General features: G+C 32.4%; 2 protein-coding genes across 8 annotated transcripts in view; both read left to right on the forward strand.

The window, feature by feature from the left end:
• LOC129788711 (mucin-5AC) overlaps positions 1–23692 on the forward strand; it is a 1053002-nt gene that overhangs the window by 182620 nt on the left and 846690 nt on the right. The window lies entirely within an intron of this gene.
• The window catches only part of LOC129788716 (histone deacetylase 4), a 51534-nt gene that overhangs the window by 14251 nt on the left and 13591 nt on the right, over positions 1–23692 (forward strand). For 5 of the 7 annotated variants that reach the window (XR_008750384.1, XM_055825006.1, XM_055825005.1 and 2 more), the window contains exons 3-4: positions 19082–19212; positions 23039–23146. Coding sequence is in view for 6 of the 7 variants with exons in the window: in XM_055825006.1 (XP_055680981.1) it covers positions 19082–19212; positions 23039–23146 (239 nt within the window). In the remaining variant the exon portion in view is untranslated. Of the gene's footprint in view, positions 1–7206; positions 9239–19081; positions 19213–23038; positions 23147–23692 lie in introns of those variants that run through there. The other 2 variants (XM_055825009.1, XM_055825007.1) reach the window with 2 other exon arrangements.

Consider the following 23692-nt stretch of genomic DNA (forward strand, 5'->3'; position numbering starts at 1 on the left):
ACCACACACTGTATGGTATGCTGCTGCTGCTGGGTATGGTGCCACACAGACCAAAAAGCCAATATTAGGAAAGAGATTCGTATGAGGAAAATTCCTTTTCATGGGGTAGATTTGGCGCAATGAAAGGCATTTTCTCTTCTTTTTTTTTAGGGTGTGATGGAAAATAAATAATTTTTTTCTCTAGGGGTTATTCTTTTTTTATTTGGTTTCCATAAAACAATATTATGATACATATAGCGCTATTTTATAAGAGCTATATAATAGTTCTATTTTGAGATTATATATCTGACTTTATTGCTATGAGGTTATGTTTGTACATGCACTAAGGGTTAGGGGCAAACAACCCTTAAAATGTAATTTTGTGAGCTATAAAAATAAAATCTATCATTTCGGAATGTAATTTGTGTTCTTGATTAATTTATTTCAGTAAATAATAGAGCTTGTGACAAAGAAAAACTGTCGAAACGTCGCTTGATATAATAGAAGTAGCGTCTTTTACTTTAAAATTTTTTGAAGTTTTTATTTGTGACAAATTTCACAAAATATTTCTTTTAATTGTTCAATTTGTAACATTTCTAGATATATTTCAAATAAAATAAGGGCTGTCGTTTAAAAATATGTTTTCCAAAGCTTTCGACCATACTTAGAGCTTTTTTCAATGACAGAAATATTTTTTTTAAAGAACTTTCTCTGACATTTTGCTACAAATGATTGTGAGTAAATTAATAGCAATAAATGCAAATTTGAAGGTGTTTCATTGCGCCCTAAAATGGTTAACCTTAAGAATTATTATTTTAAAGAATTTTAATATTTTTTGGGGTTAAAAATCAGTCAGATTAATGGAGATCCTGGTGCTCTGATGCCGGAAGTCTATTTTTCATCATTCTAAATTTGATGAAAATAAATCTTGTAAACACATCATGTAAAAATTTCATTACAATGCACACACCCACTCAATGTATTACGGGTGGTGCGGAAGAATTTTCAAATTGATGGACAACCAAAGGGAAGGAACGGCTAATATATTATGTTAAAGAGAATCCGGCAGCTTATAAAGTAATGTAAGAAGAGTTAAAAGAAATGTTTGTGTCACATTTGAGAAATTTGTGAGAATGTCAATACAAATTTCCAAAAGAATGTCGCTCAATTGTATTTTTTTTTCCTTAACGTTCCATTTGAGTGACAAGGAATTTACCCATAAAGGGGGTTGCAAAGTTATTTTCTCATCAATATTCTTCGTGTTTAAATCCCTCCATACACAGAGATCGCACTTGTGCGGCAAAACTAATAGCACGGAAAGTGGGTGTATTTTTAAACAAAAATTTATCGTGTTGGAAAGAAGATGCGTCATTTTTTTGTAGGAGAGAGAGAGAGAGCTTTTCTTATTTGTTTAAACATTGATGGATTTTTTATTCATTGATGCTCAATAAAGCCAGTCACGGATGTACTCTCCGGGTTGTGTTTATTGCGTCGGAAAAAATAAAATTATAATTTTTCAATGCAAAAGAGTTGCTGTCTTACAAAGATCTTAAAGGGAAGTTTTAAATGGATTTTTTATGACAAAATACGTTAGAATTTTTAAGGGTTGATAATTTTGTCCTTCCAACAACATATTTATCCTTCTTTGTATCAATCTTGAGCTTTCTTAATTAATATTATTTTAGTGCAAAACTTTATGATAAAGAAAAGCTCCACCTCTTGTTAAAGTTTTGTATAATATCTGTGTGCGTGGGTGGGTGGGTTGTTTGTGGAGGGTAAAAAAAAGAGAGAAAATGGGGTTTTGAGGGTGACAAAGTGTTTCAATCAAAAGTATATTAATAGTTTGAAGTTACTCTCTGCTAAAGGACAAGGGTTATTGCTTTTCGTTTGGTATAATATCATGTTGGTTGGGTTCGATATTTTCCCAAAGGGTGTGTGTGTGTGTTGTCCAAAGTAGAACGTGCGGAGGAGGGAAAGTGTTATGACGACTTGGTTCTATTTTCATATTTATGTCGTGTGGTTTTTTTCTTTTTTTATTTGGCCTGTGAGGGGTTGGTTAAAGAATGAAAGAGTTGGAGGAGAAAATACACAATTCAGTGAATTTTTTTTCTCTCTTTCGTTCAATAAATGTGACTTTGAAAAGTCTTATGGTGACTTCAGGGTGGGTCCTCTATCACATGGAGAAAAATAACATAATCGCGTGATTGTGTATTTTTAACCACAATACGATTTGCTATCATTTTTTGACTCCTTCACATTTTTTTCTCTTCTTTTCACCCCCATGTCGTCACTCTTTGCGTGATGGAGGCCTGAAAAAAAAAACAGAAGTACCTATAAGAGAAAATTCTTCAAATCAATTTTCATTTGAATATTTCGTCTTTCTCCGGTGGGGTGGTTTTTCTCGAATGTTATTTCTCCCTATTTTGGATGGCAAAATGTAGCAGTTAGGTATATAGGCAATGTCACTTGTGGCAAAAAAATGTGTATTTCCGTGGAATGTCACTAAAAATTTCACCTCAAACTCTGTATTTTTTGGAAAAAAAAATTCCTTGAGTTTCTTTTCCTCTTATAGGATGTTTCTGATACAAGAAAAAAAATAAATCACTAAGGGGGTGGGCCATACACCAAAGTCGTCAGAATACTTTAAAAGATTCTCTGCACGGCAATAGATTGTTTTTCCTATGACGTCGATGGAATATACATAAAATTGATATTGAGATATTGACGTAAATTTACCTTTGTGGGTGGATTTTCCTCATAGATTTACATGCATTGTATTGCAGAGAATTTCACGCAAGATCGACGACAATATATTCATGTAACTAAAGGGTTTTAATGGGAATTATTTGCTGCATGATATTAGATTTAGTAAATAAAAGTAGGATGCAATTGCGTCAGTTTTCTGCAAAGGAAGAACTTCAATTAATCCCATTTAGCACTTGCCATAATAATGAATTGGTTATTTCAAAATGAAAATTTATTAAGGAATTATCCTTTTTTTCGTTATGAAAATAAATAATTTTATGTGTAAAATCTTTCCTTTTCCTTTCTTACAAATCTTGAAGACTTTCTCATAAAATTAAATTTAGCCAAGACACATTTCGCCTTGGAAAAAAATCTTCAATATTCTGCTGTAAAGTTAAAATAAAATCAATTTATTTAAAGAAGTATTTACTTTAACCTGTTCTAAAATGATTATAATAAAAATAAGGGTTACTAAACTCGATAGAAATTGTAAAAAAGCCGACTCTTAACAGTTTTTAGAGGTGTCTGGGGTAAACATAAAATTTTCTTCAAATTCAAATATTTTCAAGAGCTTTTCACGAAACGAAAGCGATATTTTTTAAAAATCCGGGTTCTTCGTCGGCAGTGGAAGCGCCCCTATGCTAGCCACTGAAGAAGGCTCCGAGCGGGGCCGAAAGCTCTGGGAAGATTCTGAGTTTCTTTGAGTAAGGAGTTTCCACTGCCGACGAAGAACCCGGATTTTTAAATTATTGATGAAAACTTCGGAAAAACTGCATTGAAAGCGATATAAAAGAAAAGATTTTATAAATCAATCTAAACTATATTTTATTGATAATAATGTTAATTTTATTACAAACATTACGCACATTATAATCTTTTTTTTATGGAAATTTTTCACAACATTCAGTGCAACCCGCATATCGGTAAACCTACGTCATTTACTGATATAGACAACATGGGGCTGTTGAGAAATTCAATGTCCACAATACTTTTTCTCAATTGTTAGCATATTTTCTTCTGCACTTGACAGTGAGAAATGACGATGTTTTGTCACGATGAGGGCAGGAAAATGAACAAATTGCATTTCCAACATAAAAATACTCATACAAAACCTTTCTCTGTCCCTTTTTTATTATTTTCAACAATTCAATCCTCTCTCCTCCATCCAATTTGCACGGATTTATGTTACTCATACTCTTGGGATCATTTTCCATGATTATTTCGTCTTCACAAAAATATAATATTTTACTCGTCTGAAGGGAAATTTGAGAATCTAAAAAAAGGAAAAAAAATCCTTCGTGTAGCACAGAGTGTGAGAGAAGAGAAAAGAGAGAAAAAAATCACGGTTAATGTCAAAAGTCATTGAAAGGACATTATGGAGAAATTCAGGCGAAAATATATTTATTAAAGCATGTTAGTGAGAGTTATTAAGTACCTACCTGTATATATTGAAGGTGAATATTAAGTGGGTGTAATAAAATATATACTCGTGGTCAGGAAATATAGGTAATAATAGCAAAAGGTTCTCTTGTAGTGTGGGAAATTTTCTTCACGAATCCCTCCAAATTGGTTGCACGGAACTTAAGATGAGTGGGTGGTTGACAAAGATTTAAGAACCTCTATAGAGTTTCCATTTGATTAATTACTTAATAAAGAGATAAAATATCGAGCTTCTATCTATTACCTTGAGATACTTGATTAATTTCATATAATATTTACAACACCTTTGATAATAATAGTTTGCTATTTTTGAAATCCTTTGTCTTACAACCAGGACTTTACATTTATTTTGCTTCTTTTGCATGCAAATTTTCCCCAATAATGGCACAATGGCTTTTTATAGAAATAATGCACAGCTTTTGGGGGGAGGGTAGTCATTGCCTGCAAAACTTTGTTAAAATTTCATGCTATGGATTGAAATATTTTTGGGAGTTCTTTGCACCCCAAATTGAGAGTAAAATTTATTCATTTTTCATCATAAAAGTGGGTGTGAGAATTGTTCCAATTTTTCAAATGTCAGAGGTCGACCTCAATGTGTCTCTCTCTCCCCCCTTTTTTGTGTAGTACATAAAATTATTTTTTGTGTGTGGGATGGTGGTGTGTATAACATGGTGAAGAAAAGATTGGTTTAATGTGTGCAGAAAAAAAGGGATACTTAACTTTGGGGGGTGAAAGGTTAAAGGGGTGGTGTTAAAAGAGAAGATTTTGCAAGTCTCAATAGAAATTTTTTTTATTTCATGTCTTTGTCACTTTTATTCCTAATTGACATGAAACTTTTCAACCGGTCTAAATTGAATCATTTAATTGGCATTTTCATTCTTTGGGAAAGAAAAGCTTCCAAGAAAACCTGAAGGGAGAATTTTTAAAAGGGACGATTTTGTATAGCTGTTTGTGAAATTAATTAAAATTTTTGGCATTTTATTGAACTAGAATGTTGTTTCATCAGGTCTCGTGACATTTCGATTCTTGACAGATCATTTTCTGACAGATGTACTAATTTGACAGGACACTATTTGACATTTCTTGCCTCAAGCGCCATTTATCAATATTTCTACCTGAAATAAATATCTCTTTTAAAATCCATTGAAAGCAACAAGTGTTCGGCTGTCTGATGGTATTTAGTGACGATGTAGTTGGTAGAATAGTTTGTGAAAATGATGTCAGGCATAAATGTATTCTTTCCCATGTCTTTTCGATGGTGTTCTCTCTTGCAGATGATGAAGGCCACTTATGATTTTATTTGACAAAGTAGCAAAGCGAGAAAATGTCGCGACATACTCAATAAAATTGAATTAATCTGTTTTTCTTCTAAGCATTCTTCTCCATATCTTTTTTTTTCATTTCTATTCCACCACAAATATTCCTGCAGTAAATGTTTATTTTCTAAAGATGATTTAAATGAATGATTCCTACTGCGTGTTTTCATGTCTATTTCATGTATTAGGTAGAAGGGGGGGTTCGATGAAAATATCATTTAGGATTTTGTTTACAAATTATAAGGAATGGTTGCATTTGTGCAATGGTCTCAATGATATTGAGAATTTCCGGGTAATTTTCTTTCTTGAATGAGTTTGCGATAAATGGGTCATTTTGTCTAAGGAAGTGACATTGGTGTAAAAGAGTATAAATACGTATATTTCTTACAGATATGAATTTTATGGTTTTAATATGATGGGGGTTGTTCAAAAGTTTTCGGCCTAGGGTTGTTTATAAAAGTATAGGAAGTACAAAAAAATTAAGACTGACTGAGATTCGAACCGGGGTCATTTGAATGAAGAAACTTGTACTCTATCTACTATGCCAATAATGTTTCTCAATTCTTATTCTGTTCCTCAATCTGTTTTTAGAAAATTGAGATACTTTTTATTTAATTAAATCGAGGCTCTTTTGCACATTTTTTTTACATTAGGCCAGGTATTTTTTAACTTCCTTACTACGTTATATCTCCGAGGTGTTTTGTTTTGAGCCTAATCTCAGTGCTGTTATCAGTTTAATTAGAAATCTATAAATAAAATCTGTTTCTGCCGTACTGGCGTCAACACTTGAAAGGAGGGAATTTTCTTGAGAATTTTCTACATGAAGCAAAAAAAAATCTTTACAAATGACTACAGAAGAAAAATCACCTGAGGTAAAAAATAAATAAATAAACCAAATATGATTTTCTTTCCTGAGAAATCTATTTTAAAATAATAAATAAAATACCCGAGTGAAAAAAATAAATGAAGGAAACAAGAGGAAAATGAGAAAAATGTATTAAAAATAGTATATAGCGAGTGATCACAATTTTATTACATGTTACGATTATTATCGATTTGATGACCATATTTTGTGGTTTCGTTGTGTGATAGTGAATTGTTATGTATTCCTCTTAACACATAAACTACATATATTGACAAGATAGTAGGAAAATTCCATCAAATATTCCAAAAAAAAAAAGATGTGAGGGTAACCACTAATAAGACGTTATGGTACAAAGATACGAATCCATCTTGAGATTAAAATGTTTCTGTAGTAATATATAAAATAAATATATAAATACCCGTCAGACAATTACAAACGGAAAATTCTCACATACATCTGCATCAATGGCCCCAGCGAGACATCAAGAAATTTTCAATGTGATATTTTTTATTCTTGCAAAAACATCCCGTTTTTGTTTATCAATTTATAGCCACACAGAGTTAATTTCATTCATACTTTATAAAATTATTCATTCTTTACAATTTGTCTGTGCATTTATTATTGGAATTAGCATTTTGCAATTTATTTTACATGACATTTTCTACGCCAAACTAAGGGGGTAAAATATATGGGTTAGGTAGGTTTGGATAGATGAGTTAGATATGCCGAGATATTACCATCAAGATCATGCCACGAATTGGGATGTAAAGAACATTTTGCAGTTTGTCTGAAATGGGCCTAAAATCTCACACAGAGAAAAATAAAAATGTGAAGAAAGGAAGAATGAGAAATAAGAAAAATAAAAAGAAAAAAGACAAAAATCAGAAAGACAGGTCCATGGTGCGGAAAAACAGAGTTAAAATCGCAAAATACTCCGCACGCGGTGTTTTGTGGTTACATGAAATAAGAAAATCATAAGCTCCAAAGTGTTGACTTTTGTACCATTTGGTGCCTTTTGTGCTTTAGTGTGTACACATTTATCTATGTATATATTTTGTTCACAGTGTACACATTGAATATTTTTCAGTGTAGCCGTGTATGTGTATGTATAAAATATCATAAAATGTTAAAGACGGTGAAATTGAGGTTCTATTTATAAAGTCTGCGCACTTTGGATTGCGCACTTGTTGTGTATGTTCACACCACGAGAAAAAAAAGAAGTATATTCCTTCAAATCGAATTAAGTATCAGACCGAAAAGTTGAGTGGTAGTGTTTATCGTATTGGCGTAGCGAGTAGACGGTTGGTGATATTTGCTCCGTGTCAACAAATTCATTTATTTATTGGTGTCTTGCTGGACACACTGGCAAACAACTCCTCGGTTGAAGTAAAAAATAAAAAAAATAAAGACACTTTGGAGAGATATTTTTAAGAAGAAAATACAAAATAATAAAAATATTATCTCTCCAAGAAAAAAAAGTTATTGGTGCGATTTAAAAAGTAAGCAAAAGAAAGGGAAAAAACTCTGTATTTTGCGATTTTTCTGTGTCGCGTGTAAAGGAGATTAAATTTTTTTTTTGTATAAGAAAAGGGTGATGTGGAAATTGTGGAAATTTTCATACATACAAATGAAAATTCTCAGCAAATAAATTAATTTAAGAAAAAAATTGTCAATATAAAGTGGAAGAGATTGCGAATGAGTGAAGAGTTCACAAGAAGAAGAAGAAAAATTGTACTCATGGAATTCATGGAATGTGTGTGTCGTTGATTGTGGCTTTTGTGAACTCCACCATAGTGTAACAAGTGTTTGTTAATTAAATTTATAGCAAAACATCGCACAGTGTTTTTCCATCGAGAATCATCGTTTGCAAAAGGGAAATGAAATTGTCTTCATTCGTGTGGTGAATTGTGCTTTGAACATTTAGCTAAAACACCTAAATTGACAAACATTTTCCCACTGAAAAGTCTTTTATTATTTTTTGAAAAATTCTTTTTCCTCTATTTTCGTGTCTTTAAATCAAAATTTTTACTCTTTGCTGCTGCGTGTATTTTGAAAGTACACCACAGTGATGGTGTGGTGGAAGGTAGTATGAAAACGAAAAATAAGATGAGAGACGCGACATAAGACGTGGAGGGAGATGAAAAAACGTGCAAAAAATAAAGTAAATTCGGCGAAGAGTTAAAAATAAACTTGACCACGTCGCTAACACAGCGTTTTCGTTTCGATGAATAATTTTTACTCTTGTGGGGCTTTTGTTGCTATTTACATTCACTTTGAGCGCACACACAAAACGCGGCAGCTCGAAGAGATATGAAATTTTTATTTTGTTGAATAAAAATTGCGTGAAGTGTCACGAAAAGAACGGGAACAATTTAGAAAATAAAAAATAGTGGAAAAGAAGGAAATAAAAATAAAAGAGGAAAAAGACGAATAAACAATAAAAAACAATTTAAAAAAAAAACTTTTAATTTTCTCTGTGTATAGTTTACCTACCTTTCGTAGCAGTGTTTTAATGTGCGTGTTGCAATTTAATTATTTTAACGTGTGACTTTCCACAAAAGGACTTTTTTCGTGAAAATACACCAAAATGAGCACAATGAAATGAACTTAAAAAAAAACTTCATTGAAAGTGTTGTGTGAAGCAAGAAAAAAAGAATTGTTAAAGTGTTGTTACGCGAACGATTTTTATCTGTGTAAAAGAGAGGAATTCCATTTGACTTGATTTTTATTTTGCAAGTTTTTCTAAAAAAAACAAAACTACCTTTTAGTGAATCAAAACAACGTGCAAAAGAAAAACACACCAAGAGGCACCACTCCTCAGAGACATTCCTCATGTGGAGTGTGATTGAAAATAATTGACCAATATTGGTTGAGATGCACGTTTTAAAATTAGGTAAGATTCCATATAAAATGAAAAAGAATTATTTGAAGAATTCCAAATATTTCTCATGAAATCCTTTTATTGGGAAAATTTGTGAGAAATAAGGGAAAAAACTTTACATGAGCTTTTCCACACATTTTAATTTACAAACACTACAAATTTATTGGGGTCACATTGCAAAATAAACACAAAATCAACGAGTGAGATGGAGAGTTGTGCAGAAAATGGGTATATAGGAGAGATAGATGATTCTTGTAATATCCAATGCACTTTTCACTGACTTATATATTTATTGCTTTTTACTTTTATTGCGTGATTTTCTCTCTTACAAAATCCATCTCAACAAAATAACAATATTCACCTGACGTTGAACACATGGTGGTGCGCAAAGAGGAATGTGTCTTGTTGAAAATTTGGGCTAAATAACTGTCCTTGGAAAATCCTTAAAAACACATTTCCCAATAAATGCGCTCAAAGAGAATGTTTAAGAAGAAAAGCCACAATGAGAGAAACATCTTCAAATTTTATTTTATTTGGCTTTCATTTCATACAAAGAGCATTTACTTGTGAAAATGATCTTTCTATATAAAATTTTATTTTTAAAAATTATTCTACAAACTTTTTATGTCCTGGATGAATCTAGTTTTGACTGCTAATCACTCATATTTTCACTTGTGTATTGAATTATTACGTGATGGGATGTTTTGGAAAATATCTTTGGAGTATATTCTTATTCATGCGAGTGTGTGTGAGATGTTGAAAAGTAAATATTTCCCTATTTCTCAATTTTTTCAAGAAAAATTCCTCTATATTATTAATGGAATTTTCTATCACTGAGTCGATGGGTGAAAATAACCTTGAGATATTGCTAAATTTTTCAATTTTTTCATGAAACTTTGTACATGGTTTCATCAAGTATTTGAGAGAGAAAACATTTTGGGATAAAGTGTCAAAAATGCATTGTTCGTGAAGATTTTTTCTCTCATTTCAATATTCTTTTTCTTTTATTTCAAGATCTTTGATTACGAATCATAAACTTATCAGAAATAATTAATTTTAGAGGAATCAGTTGAATTGATAAGGTTTAAGCTTTAGGGTGAATCAAAAGAACTCTCAAGGAGCTTTTACGTTATATACATACGTAATATAAGTGATGAATTACGCAGTAAAATTGTAATCTTTTATTTTCAAGAAATCATTTGCATTTGATTTAATTATATTGATTCAGTTCTTTACTTATTCTAAATATCTTTCAAAAGAAATAACACATTTGGGCTCATTTGACGTCTTTTGTTGATTGATTTTTTTTTAAATTTTTATACGCGTTGTAAAATATTTTTGCATTAGCATTTACCCAGCTGTCACAATCTTATTCAGTTTTCTACTTATTTTAAATATCGTTTAAAAGATTTTATTAAATTTCAGCCCGTTAAAAGGTTTAGTCGATTTTAATTTTTATACACGTTGTAAAAAATGTCGTGTAACTCTTACTTGACAATTAATTACCCAGCTGACAGGCAAAAAAATTTATTTATCAATAAATTTTGTTGAAAGGGGACAAATTGTAGGAAAACTTTGCGTTTCACATTGGAATCTACCCCAATTTCATGATAACTGAGAGTGAACGTGAGTAGTCCAGCCGGGTAAACATTTTTTACACGAATAAAAATTTATGACACGTTACAAAAAGAGTATTTTACTGGTCTTAAATGTATTAAAGTTCAACTTTTCACGCAAATTATTCTCTTCGCGCTACTAAAGATAATAAAATTCCTCTCATCAGAGAAACTGTAGGGGAGACCGGGGTAAAAATAGTCATTTTCGAATTTTCAAATGCCAATTTCTCCGAAGTTATTAATCGGAAAAATCGGAAAAAATTCTGGTGGAAAGCCCTACCAACCTATAATTTTTGACAGTAATTTGGAGGTTATGCGATCAGTACTTTAGGAGTTAAAAATGAAAATAGATTTTTGGCCCATTTCCCAAACTTTTGCGTATTGAGAAAAACGCGTTTTCCGAAGTTTTCCTTCAGCAATTTTCCAATCTGATAATTTTTCTCACTACCTGGGTTACTACAGAAAACATTGCCAAGGTGTATTCTTCAATAACTTTTAATGATTTTTCTCTACAATTTTTTGAATCAAAACATACCCCTTGGGGTAGATCTAGTCATCCCATGTAAATCATATGGGAGATCGAAATTTTTGGCATATTTTCTATCCATTTGTTGTAAAATGGAGTGTTTGAGAAAATCGCAAAATTCTCTGTTTTAGTGCGTATAAAAGTGAAATTCCTTGTCGCGGATCAAAAGGTGAGAAGTTTAGCTATCAACTACTATCAATCTCTCAGGCGGAAAATCATTGGAAATGTCGGAAAATTCGACCGACTTTATTTAGCCAACTGGTGACTATATTTACCCGCCGCGTTTAAAAATAGTCAGAAGCGGAAGGGTTTAGGAAAAGCTCGAAAACTCATATTTCCCGTGGAGATAGAGAAAAGTGGTCTGAGACAAAGTTGTAGGCCAGGAAATTTCCTATGAAAATGACTTATCGAGGAAGTTTTCTTGCCTCTGGGGAATCCTGCAGATAAGGATTTATGCAAATTGACTATTTTTACCCCGGTCTCCCCTATTAATTACGTTTTAACATTATTTTTGTTATCTACTCCAGATGAAATGTTCAAATAATTACATTGTGCTGTAATAAATAGTTATTAGCTGTGACTCTTTCTTCATTTAACAATGAATTAGTCACGATTGTTAATAAAATGGAATCAGAATGTAATTATGAAAGTTTTAACTTTAGGTACAATGTTTTTTAGAATTATTCTTATTCTGAAGCTTTATTCTTTTTCATGGGAATTTCTTCACTGTCTCTCCCTTTACTATGAGTATTTTATGCTGCAATGTATATCTATATAATAAAGAAAGGTCTGTTTGTTGGTAATCAGTCGTGTTCGGCTATACAAATCTACACCGTTTGACCGATCGCGATGAAATTTGGTACAGAGGCTCCTTATAACAGGCGGTTTCGAGTAGCAGTATCCATTTTCCCCCCGAAGCCCCCCTTCAGGTAGCCCCCATATAACTCTCATGCTTTTTTTGCGAATTTTTGAATTTGGCGCCGGAAATGTTGTATGAAAATGATTTCTTCGCTTTGCAAATTTTTCTTTTGAGATTGATGAGTGTGCCCAATCATACTTATATAAATCATCACAATTTTTTATCTTTAAAATTTGCGCGAAGCGCAAAACCCCCCGCGAAGCGGGGCGAGGAAAATTGGAGCGAAGCGACAATTTACCTCGTAATAAATAATTAAAGAGTGCTAAAGAAGAGTGTTATACACACACAAAAAAAATGTTTGTATATAATCCATTGGGGGGTGCGAATTGAACGAGAAAAGTCAAAAGAAAAATTGTAATAAATGGGTGTGAGAAAATCCTTGAAAGTTTTTCCCGCGCATGGATGGGGGAGGGAAAGGAAAATTCACTGTGTATGTGTGGAGGTATAGAAAAGTGGGAGGAAAAAAAATCTTAACTCCATAAAAATACAATAATTCCACAGCTATTTTTAGAACGATCGATACTGTCCAATGCCGTGACTCACACAGAGATGTTTTATAAATAAAATTTCGTTGTAAGCGCCGAGAAAACGTACACAATGACACGTTTGAACAAGTAAAAAGCAACAGAGTGTGTGGAAGAGTGAGAAAATTTTCGTACCTATGTATATGTGTACATGTAGAATTATATAGGTGGCGGGTGGAAAGGTGGGAGGGTGTGAGGCGATGGAATTAAAGGTGGAAAATGAGCACCTGGGGGACGACTAGGGGTTAAGATCACATTGAAATGAAAAATATAAATCATTATTTTTTTTTCTTCTCATTCAACGTGGGAAAAAAGGTTATTTTTCGGACACGTTGGAAATTTTACTGGCTCTGGAGGAGATTGAGTGAATTTTCATGTGTAATAAAAAATGGTAAATGATGCCTATTCGTGGAAAATCACCTTGAGTTTTGTACACATTTTGAGTTCATGTTTTGATGCGTAATTCGCCGTCAGGTAAAGTAGGTAAAGGGGGAGAATTAGATGATGATGTTGAAAAAAAACTCACGCATTTTATTGATTTGCTCTTTTGGCACACATAATTTTTCTCACTTCATTCGTGCCATCCCACTTCAAATCAAAAAAAAAAATGTGCGTTGTGATATTTTTGAAACAAAGATAACAATATTGAGCACACCGTTTAGAGCTGCTGAAGAACCAACTTACATTGTAGAGATAAAAATAGCTCCTCCAGTGTATGTTGGCCACATGAAGACTTGGGCAATCCACGAGATATTTTGCACAAAATACATAATTTTACACCTGGTAGAAGAAACTATGCCAATTTGAAATTTTTCGCACAGCAAGAGGTGAATCAAATTGCCACCAATATTTTATGTCTGGGTCAAATGCAAAGTATCTCTAACCTCATAAGCATTGTGCAAAATTACTTATGTGGTTGCTCTGCAAAATTGTGATGTAAAATAATTTCGCAAAGTATCAATTTGTAAATCAATAGCAAAATTTGCTTTGTAATTCACTAAAAACGTGAAATGACACGTGACTTCTCTTGTACACTGTGTAACATGCAATAGAAGCAATAAAAGGCACATTTAATCCGACATTTTTAATCTACAAATGACGACGCACCCACAAGGAATCCATGTTGCACATGCTCAAGGATCTCCCTCAAGCACTTTCACATTAATTTTATTTCCTAACAAAGAGGAGCTTTTCTAATCTTCTTCTTAAGTTGCAAAATAGAATGTGGATATTGTGACACATTTTATTGTTTTATTTTTTCTTCCTTATCACACGGTGGGTGATATAGGGTATCAAGTGAAGCATTAGTCATGTGCCTAAAATAGCGCACAAGAAAAAAAAATGATAATTCAATTGAAGATGACACTTCCCTTTGGGTTAGTTAGCATGATTTTGCTGTTTTTTTTTAAAGAAACTTACTATCAATATTATTCCAGGGATTTTTCTTCAACGTCTCAACCATTATAAGATAAAATTTTGAAACATCGTTGCTTTTTTTGGGAAAAAATACGGGATTTAGCCTAGAGAAATTCCTCTTTTTTTTTAAATTAAAATTCGACGTTTCGGAGATGTATGCCTCCTTCTTCAGGTATTGATAGTGACTGAAAGACCCTTAAAATAATCAATACCTGAGGAAGTAGTCTTACCTCTCCGAAACGTCGTATTAAATAATAGGAAAGTAGAATTTCCAAAGGTCAAAGAAGAAGAATTTCTTCAGAGAAATGAAGCTCTTTTCTTAATAAGTTAAAGGATGTTACGCACAGTGTATGGAGGAATTGCCTATAAATAGAAAATGTCTTTTTAATTTATTTGTTAGTTCATTATTAAATTCGAGGAAGACAAAGACGAAAGCAAGTTGAATAAAAGCGCTAAATGATTGTTTTTAACACTTATTGAGAAGCTGGAGTTTTTATTTTTTTCAGTGTATAACTGCTTTGTAAATTATTTTAAAGTAAAATGTAAATGATGAAAAACCAGCGTTTAAGCTAATTAATAAATATGAACAAGGATTTAATATATTTTTTGTTTTTTTGCACAACAACTGATACGCATAGCTACAGTTGTAAAAAAAATACTACAAGAGGAATTCCCATATTGCTCAACCATATCGTGGTGTTTTTGAATTTTATACTTATTTCTTTTGCGAAAAGAAAATTCCAACTATTGCCCCATTAAATTAGAGTTATATGTATTGAAAATTATTACTCTCTAAAAATTGATGAAAAGCCGTGTTTCTTAGGAAGTGTTCTCCTTGATGGATTTAGCGAAATTTCCCGCGTAAAATTCAATTGGTGCGTGCCACGTGTTTGCAATAATCGGGTGAGCTTATTCTGGGAAATTTAACATTGCCCTCTCTCTTCCGCTCTTTTTTCCTTTTTACATAATGTTTGTTATGTATGTGAAAAGTCAGACCAAGGGGATTAATAGTGTAATAGTAATATACTTTGTGAAGAGCATCTTGATAATCCCCATGTTTGAATTGCGCCACATTTGAAATTGAATTTGATGATAGGAAATTATTTGTGGTGGAATGTGCGTACAAATAATTTCTCTATCTCATTGCATCATTTTCCCATACATTAAGTTTAATTTTGCTTCTCGGAAAATCTATTTATGGAACTCTTTTTCATTCGTTACCCATCTCTCCACTCACTTTTTCCTCCATTTCGTTGCAAAATGCCTCTGTGAGTGACATTTAATGGTTGGATAGATAAAAGAGAGATTGTGGATAGAATGAATATTTTTTTTTGCTGCTGCTGATGAATAGAAAAGACTTTTATTTGCAACAATCCTCGCGTGTATCTTTGCAATCATTGAAAGCACAAATGGGGTAGTTGGAGAGAGAAAATGGAGATGAGAAAAGCTTTGAATTAACGTCTTATTGGAGTGATTGTGAAAAGAATTTTTCTTTCCTTCAATAACACCTCAATATTTTTCATACGCAAAAAGAAAATTTGTTGGGATTTTTACACGGTTTGGAATAAAAATTTATATTTATAGATTTATTTTTTATACATTCCCGTAAAATGCGTCTCTTTGGAAATATACGCCGCGTGAAAATTTCATGTTATGCGGTATTTTATTGTGAAAATATTATATGTATTGTATATAATGTAAACCAACGTGAGTGGGTCAAACTCTTCAGGTCAGACATGGTTCGATTATTTTTACATAATCCAATTTGTCGTTTTTTTTTCGATGCTACACCACTTTCTCTTCCCATCTCACTCTTTTATGCTATTTTTAAAAATTTTGCAATTGAGGGTGGAATTTTTTTTTATTGTATTTTCACAAGAAAATTCTGTCAAGGTTGAAATGGGGAAATAATACCTTCCTCACGTATACAAACACATGGCATTTTTGTGGGGGCCAAAGAGGTGCAAGAGTCACACCCAATTCCCGGGAAATTCCCATGAACTTCACACTATTTACCAACATCACACAATTTCCGTTGCTGCGTGTGGCACAGAAAGTGGAGAAAATTATATTATAGAGAGAGTGTGATGGAAAATTAAATTATAATCTCAGCACATTGACACCGGTAATTGCAGGAGATGGTTTATGATGCTATAATGTTAAAATTTGTTGCAGAAACTTTATTTATCATGGGGAAAACGTGGGAATTTTTTTTATTGTTTGGTGTGATGATTTTTAAAAGAATATTTTAAAAACGAATTTTCAGTTCTATAAAAATCGTTAATTTACCATAAATTTATAGAAGAAAAAAATTACGTGTGCTATAAAACAGACTTAGGATTTCTAGTAAGAACCTGTCGTTTAAAAATTAACAATTTTCTTGTAGAAATTTTATGGAAATTATTATACTAATTTTATAGCAAAAAGGTTTGTGTTTAGAACATTTTATTACAATAGTAATTAGAGTATTTATCTTTAACATTTTCAAAAGAATTCTGTAAGATTCTGCTCTCTGAAAAAAGCCCTAATTTGCTATAAAAATTAACAAGCAGCGACCTCACCTTCCATAAATGAGTGTATTGGTAACATTTTATAGCAATTTGGGTTCTGACCTGAACTAAGGGATGGTCACGTTATTTTGGAAACTCTACAGGAACAAAATGGCCAAAATATGAGAATTTCAAATAATTTTTTTGAGCACAAAAATTTATTTTCTAAATCGAAATTACTAAATTCTTATCATTATTTGGCCATTTAACGAGAGTACAAGCAAATTTTGAATTTTTGGTTTCAAAATTGGCTTGAAAATCGCTCTTGAAAGTCCCCGAGTTTCCAAAATAACGTGACCATCCCTTATTATTGTATTTTATAGTACAAATGAATTTCTCAAGGAATATTTTACTATAAAACGTGACATGTCAAGAAATATGAAGGATTATTTCAATTTGAACTCGAATGAATATGACATGCGGGCAACTCTTTCTCTACAACAATGTGTCATTCTCAAAAGGATAATAAAGAGAAAAGACATGGTTTAGTTATTTATAAATTGAGAGAAATTTATTTATAAAATGCTCAGTAATCGTAATATCCCGCTTCTGTCAGCGTGTTTGCTAAAAATAATTAGACTTTTAACTTAATACGACATTCGTTCCAATACACGCGAGTTTTATTTATACATCATTTCAATATAATTCTCTTGTATATACTCCAATGTATTTATTTTAAAATCACTCTTCTCATACTTTTTTTTTGTCTTAAAAAATAAAACATCAATTTAGCACTCTTCTTTTCCAAGAAAATTCTTCTTACAGAGTGAGATGTTTGATGCGATTGAAAGCCATTTTGATTTTTATGGCAAAAGTAGTATAAAGCGTGTTTTCTTATTTTAAATTTTTGATGACTAGCTTGGGAAAAAAAAATGGTGGAAACAATGAAAAGAAATATCTAGTGAGGAATTTTTGCTCTATTGCATTATAGAGCGTATGAATGCGGTGTAAAATTTACACATTGAATTGATTGTTGTCTGTCAATTAAATCCAATTTAGCGTCTTCCTGTTTTTCTAAAAATACTTTTTATTACACACAAAGTGACTTAATGGAGAAATTCCCATGTGGTTTTTCGTATTTGCTACACTTGAGCAAAATGAGTGTGTGGGGCATATTGTGAGTGAATGTGACTCACGCAATTGTCACACCAAAACCACTTTGTCAATTCAATCGATTGGGGTTAATTTACCAAGGGGACGCGGATAAAAGGCGACAGAGATTACTTAGTGCGGCGTCTGGGGCATTTTCCATGCGGAAAATTACTAACAAGCATTAGATAGTGCTATAAAGAAATATGGTAGTGTTGCATCAATAGCTGTCATAGAGATGTCACATGGCGTCGTTTGCTTTTATAGGATGAGTGAGACTATTTTGAAATGTCTATTCTTACAAAATTATTATGGCTTCCTTATTTTTTTCTTTTCTATATAGCTGCCTCCTCAAAATTGCCTCTTTGTCTGATGATCTCTGTATGTAACGTATGTTATGTACATGTTAAAAGAGGGATTTTAACTATCGCGCGCGCTTTTATTATGCTTGACGAGCCATTCTACGCATTTCTAATTTAAATTGGTGAATTGACATGAGAGAGAGAATATGATTGAGAATGCTAATTTTAGGTGTCAATAAAAAAGAGGGAGAGACCAAATGAAAATCCATCACACAATGGCGGCACGTGTCTTTTGAATGCAAAATTTAGCTCACAAGAAGCATAGCACGAGGGATGGATGGAATTTCTGCTTGTTGTTGATTTTTTTCTTCTTCTATTTTCTATAAGACAACACCACAGGAAGGACACAGATGGACTTTGTGAATAAAAGTCTTTTACTTTTTTTCTTGCTTTTTGTCAAATACCCATCACTTTTACTTGGCTGCCATTCTCACACGTTTTGTAGCGCAACAAAAATATCACAACCAATCGCAAAATAGAGTGATATATGTACATATTTTGTGAGAAAGTGTTGGCGAAGATGAGCTTTAGGAATAAGAAGTGAAAAAAAAAAATGAAAATATTCTTATATAAATGTTTTTAACCGCGCCATCAATTTCAATGTCATTGAGCAAGTTTGTGGCTGCGAAGGAGTATGGAAAAAAATATGTAATATATGTTTGAAAAGCTTTTTCGCGCGCCAGAAAATTCTCAGGGGCGGGGGTGGGGTGAGAAAATATTTTCTATAAATAATATTCAGTGAATTTTCATTCAAAAAATTTTTCCTCACACTTGTCTAATATAAACCAAAAACATTCACCGTTTCCGTTTTTTTTTTCATTACATATAACGTTGTGTTCTCACTCTCTTTGCAGAAATGGCTCGCGATTCAGCGGTGGGCAGAGATAGAGTTTTGGTGATGCCCAGTGCGGGTGGAGCAATACCATTGGATGGTGTTCCGAGTCAGCCACAGGCTCCAGATGATATTAATCAGCAAATTTTGGAGGTAAACAATCTATAATTGAAATACAATTTTTTTCTTCTTCTTTTTCTGAATTGTGAGTCAGTTTTATGAAAGAAATTTTCATTGCTCTATGGCGCGTTTTGCCGCCGTGCGTCTATCTAATCTTCACGGGCGTCACGCTTCATCCGGAAATGATGATGATTTTGCTCCCGGGCGGACTTTGTTTATTCTCTTGTCTCACACTTCTTCTCTTCTGTCTGTTTTTCACGATAAGAAATTAATGTCTCATTTGATTATTTTGACGAACTTTCTCAACACACGCCGTGATAATTCGTTCAACTGGTAGGAGTTTTTCTTCTTTTTTTTTTTCTTAATTTTTCTTCTTAAAAAAACTTTCTTGCTGGTGCGGAGTTTTCGGTACAATACAACGAAAAACAAAATAATATTTTTGACTTTGTAAATAAATCAGGCCTTTACTGATCTCATAAATTATTACAATTAGACCAGCAAGTTGAGACACATTTTGTGCTATAAAACGATAAAAAATTTTGGAATTAAGGAAAGACGAATTTGAATTATAGCAAAATACAGTGCGTGTCTACATTATGCTGAATAAGGCCCATTTTTTGCATAATTCTTGCATGAATACCTTGAAATTGATTGTCAAGGAATATTTTTATAGATTAGAGCGTTCTCAAATGAAGACATGCACTGTAAAACTTTTATGGTAGATGTTCACACTAGTTTAAATTGTTCAAGGTATTTTTAAGATTAACTTCACAATAAGATAAGTCTTTACAATTTATAATTCTTTCACCTATATAAAAAAAATTCTATGGATTTCAAATGGTAGACTCAGGGACAAAAACGTGGTGAAGTTTCTAGAACTCTTGAAATGTAATTGAGAATAAAATTCTAAATTAATACTAAAGCTCTATTTAATTTACTTTGAATATAAAAACGTTTCTTAAAATTATTTTGAAATAGATTGCAAAGAATTTGAGTTACAGAATGAAAGTTATTTTTTATAGCACAAAATGTGTCTTGGCTAAGAGTTCTAAAAGTTACTAATTGTTTTAGAACTTTCAAGTCTTTTAATTCTGCAATATTTGAATATTCTTTTTTTTGCAATCTTTAAACTAGAATAAAGAAAAAGATAAAAAAAAAATAATATTGCCATAAAAGCCACAGTTTAGAACGAAAGTCACGAAAAACATCGTTTATAGCACTAAATCACTGTACCCTGTTGCGTTGTACTTTATCAATTCTTATAATCCAATTTTATTGATCTATAAAAATAAAAAAATGAACCCACAAAAAGTCCCCAAATTTATGCTGCAAACGTGCAATAAGGCAGAAAATTGGTGGGAGGAATATCGCAGTGGATGAGTCAACAGGCGCAATCACTTTAATCGATATTAAAAGCAAAAAATAAAGCAAATACGCCCCCTCAATGAAATGGATTAGAATTACAAATCATAAAAGTGAGAAAAATGCGACAAAATAGATTTCTTTCACCTCTATTATTCATCATTTATGCGACAAGATGCGACTTTTTTTTCCTGCTGCGGTCGCGTCTGGGTGTGCAAGATTGAGTGGAGCGTGCGTGAGCTTGAACTTGAATGAAGGCAAAAAGGCATCACATCACAAAATATTGTGACTTTATGTGATATTTCTGGGTGGCGCGCACGGTGTGAAAATACATATGTATATATCTATGTCTATATAACAAATTTTTGTCAATGAAGAAAAAGAACGACGCGGAAAGTGAAAGACATCGGTAGCTTGAGAGAAAAAAAATGATGGACCAACGTTAAAGTGAAAGATGTTGAGTGAGGTGTTTTAGGAAAAATGATCTTTTTTTTTGTCACAAAATTGATCTTGCTCGTTCATCTTTCAATGGATCCAACATCATTTTTTTGGTTTTTAGAGGTGGAAAAAGTCGTAAAATTTAGTTTAATCTGTGTGTGCATTCTTCTGTATTGAATGGTGACACAATTTCACGCGGGGGTGGATACTAAACAACAAGCAAGGTGCCACCCAGATATAAATCTCTCGATTTATAACACATATATAGCTACTCTAAAAGTCGAGACTATTTTAGTTAATCGCCGTGCAAGAGAGGGTGGAGGCCGGGGTGAAACGTGTGGCACAAGGTGCCAATTGTGTATCCGCCTGACTATTAATAGGTCAAAGTGGCTGAATTATTTTAGTTGGATGTGTTTTGAGATTGAAGAAGGAGTGTGAAAGAATTATGTGATATGAAGAGCACAGCTGTTCCCATTGTTTCTATTTATTCCCTCAAAATTTCTTTCACGGCAAGAGGGGGGCGATTCTGAGAGCAAAAGGGGGGACATCAGTGGTGTAGAGTAGCTGAAAATAAAATTTAACAAAAAAAGAATTTGGGGAGACTAAAAGTATTTCCTGTGTGATGATCTTTTGCGGGTCATTCAGAAAAATCTCCTCGTCGTTAACGAACCCGTCTCAAGGGAAGACTCATCGTACACAAATGGTGCAGTTCGGTTTAACGAATGAAGAACACAAATCCCATTAAGATTTATTGAATGTGACAGAAAATTGACTTTTTATCGTTTATTTTCCTCACAAAAATATTCACACTAAAGCAGCATAACTTCCTTTCACTCTCACGTAAATGTCGGGGGAAAGACATTCGCCTTCCGTTGACATAATTAAAATGAGATCAGACTCAAGAGATCTGTCTGTTGGTGGATGCTCAAATGGTGCGATTCGTGCAATCAGACGCGGTAGAATCACTCTGTCGGGATCATTTTGTGGGGCATAATTTATGGCAGAAATCATTTAATTATTGCTTAATGGCTCTAAAAGTATGCAAAAAATGGATTTTTTTCTTCATTAGAATGATGATGTAAATTGAATTTTTGACTACATTCCAAGAAATTGTGATCTGTTTGATTTTTTTTCTTACCGGGTTTTCCTATAAATTTGACAAAACAATTGTGGGATGATTCTTTAAAAAAATCTTTTCTTTTCTGTCTTTGTTTATTTTACGAAAATTTTGTGAGATTTTTCATTCTTATAATGTAAAATTTTTTATGGCACCCGAACTATATAAAAGTGCTATAAAACTAATAATCAGTGCCATCATCTTCCATAAAAACTTGTGATGAATTTCGAATGTTTAGCTATTTGTTTGACAACGATTTCTCTAAAGGATTATATTTATTAGTCTTGTAAAACAAAATTATGGTATTGATTTTAGTAAGGACACATTGAATCATCTATAAAATTTATAATATTTGAAATTTACCTCAGACACATCTTGAAAATTTTATTGAATGATTTTCTATGAATTAAAAGCCGTCTTTTGGTTAGAATTATTCTTGAACATATAAGAAAATATTTAAAAGTGTTCTCTTTCTTTCTTTTATAGCAAGTATTGTGTCTTGAATAATTCTTATAAATTTTTTTATTGAAATATTTTGCAATTCTTGCGAAAAACCCCGTGCTGAATTATGCGAATTTATTTTACAAATCCGGTTATTTAAATTGTTATAATTTTCATTGAATCTCCGTAAATCTATCTTGATAGAAGCCTGATTGGAATACAGAAGAATTGCACGAGGAACAACGTGAAGACTAATCAATCATACCATAAATGTTTTTCCTCTTCCACGAAAAAAAAGAACTCAAAGATCTGCCCGGTGTTGAGCAAAATAGAGAAGAAATTCTAATGAGGGAATCACGTTTTTTTTCTTTCATTCAATTAGCAACAATTAAGTGTGTATGTGGGATTTCTTGTGTGCCTTAACTTTTTGTTCTTTTTACCAGCATAGATGACTTTTTTATGTCTTCAAATGGATGTTTTTTTCTTTCTTTGTTGTTACAGCTAAAGAAGGAGCAAGAAATGCAGAAACAAATGCTTTGGCATACATTTCATGAGAAGAACAAACAACTTGAGCTTCAGCATAAATTGCAATTGGAGCACAAATATCAGGTTGGTTCATGTTGAGATGCTGAAGGAATATTTTCCCTTTAATTTCATTATATATTATGCGATTTCCGTTGATTTTCTTCTCTACATTTTTTTTCTTTCTCCCCATATTCCTTTTGCCATGTCTTTAAAGCATTCCGGGGGTTATTTAATTTATCTATTTATGTTTAATTTGATAAGAAAAAAAGGGAAATGTTGTGATCTTTGAAAATTGAAAGCTTCTGGGAAATCAACATTTGGTTTAAAACAAAAGCGCAAAAAAGCACACAAAAAGCTTCCAAAAAAGCGGAGAAAATATTAAAAGGAAGTTTTTCATCAATTCAATAAGAAAGAATTCATATAGGTATGGGGGGGTGTGTGGCAGATTCTTATTGACCCACCCAATTTTTTTTTAAAACTTTTACCTTCCCCATTGACATTTTTTTCTCTCTTTAATTTTTTTTCCTAAAATATTTTCCTCAAAGGACAAGGGCTCAGAGATGACATGTTCACCTTTTTGCCTTTTACTCTCTTTGAGCTATTGCTATCATCATCATATTCCCTCACTTT

This window comes from Lutzomyia longipalpis, chromosome 2 (assembly GCF_024334085.1).
Source record: "Lutzomyia longipalpis isolate SR_M1_2022 chromosome 2, ASM2433408v1".
Classification (NCBI taxonomy): domain Eukaryota; kingdom Metazoa; phylum Arthropoda; class Insecta; order Diptera; family Psychodidae; genus Lutzomyia; species Lutzomyia longipalpis.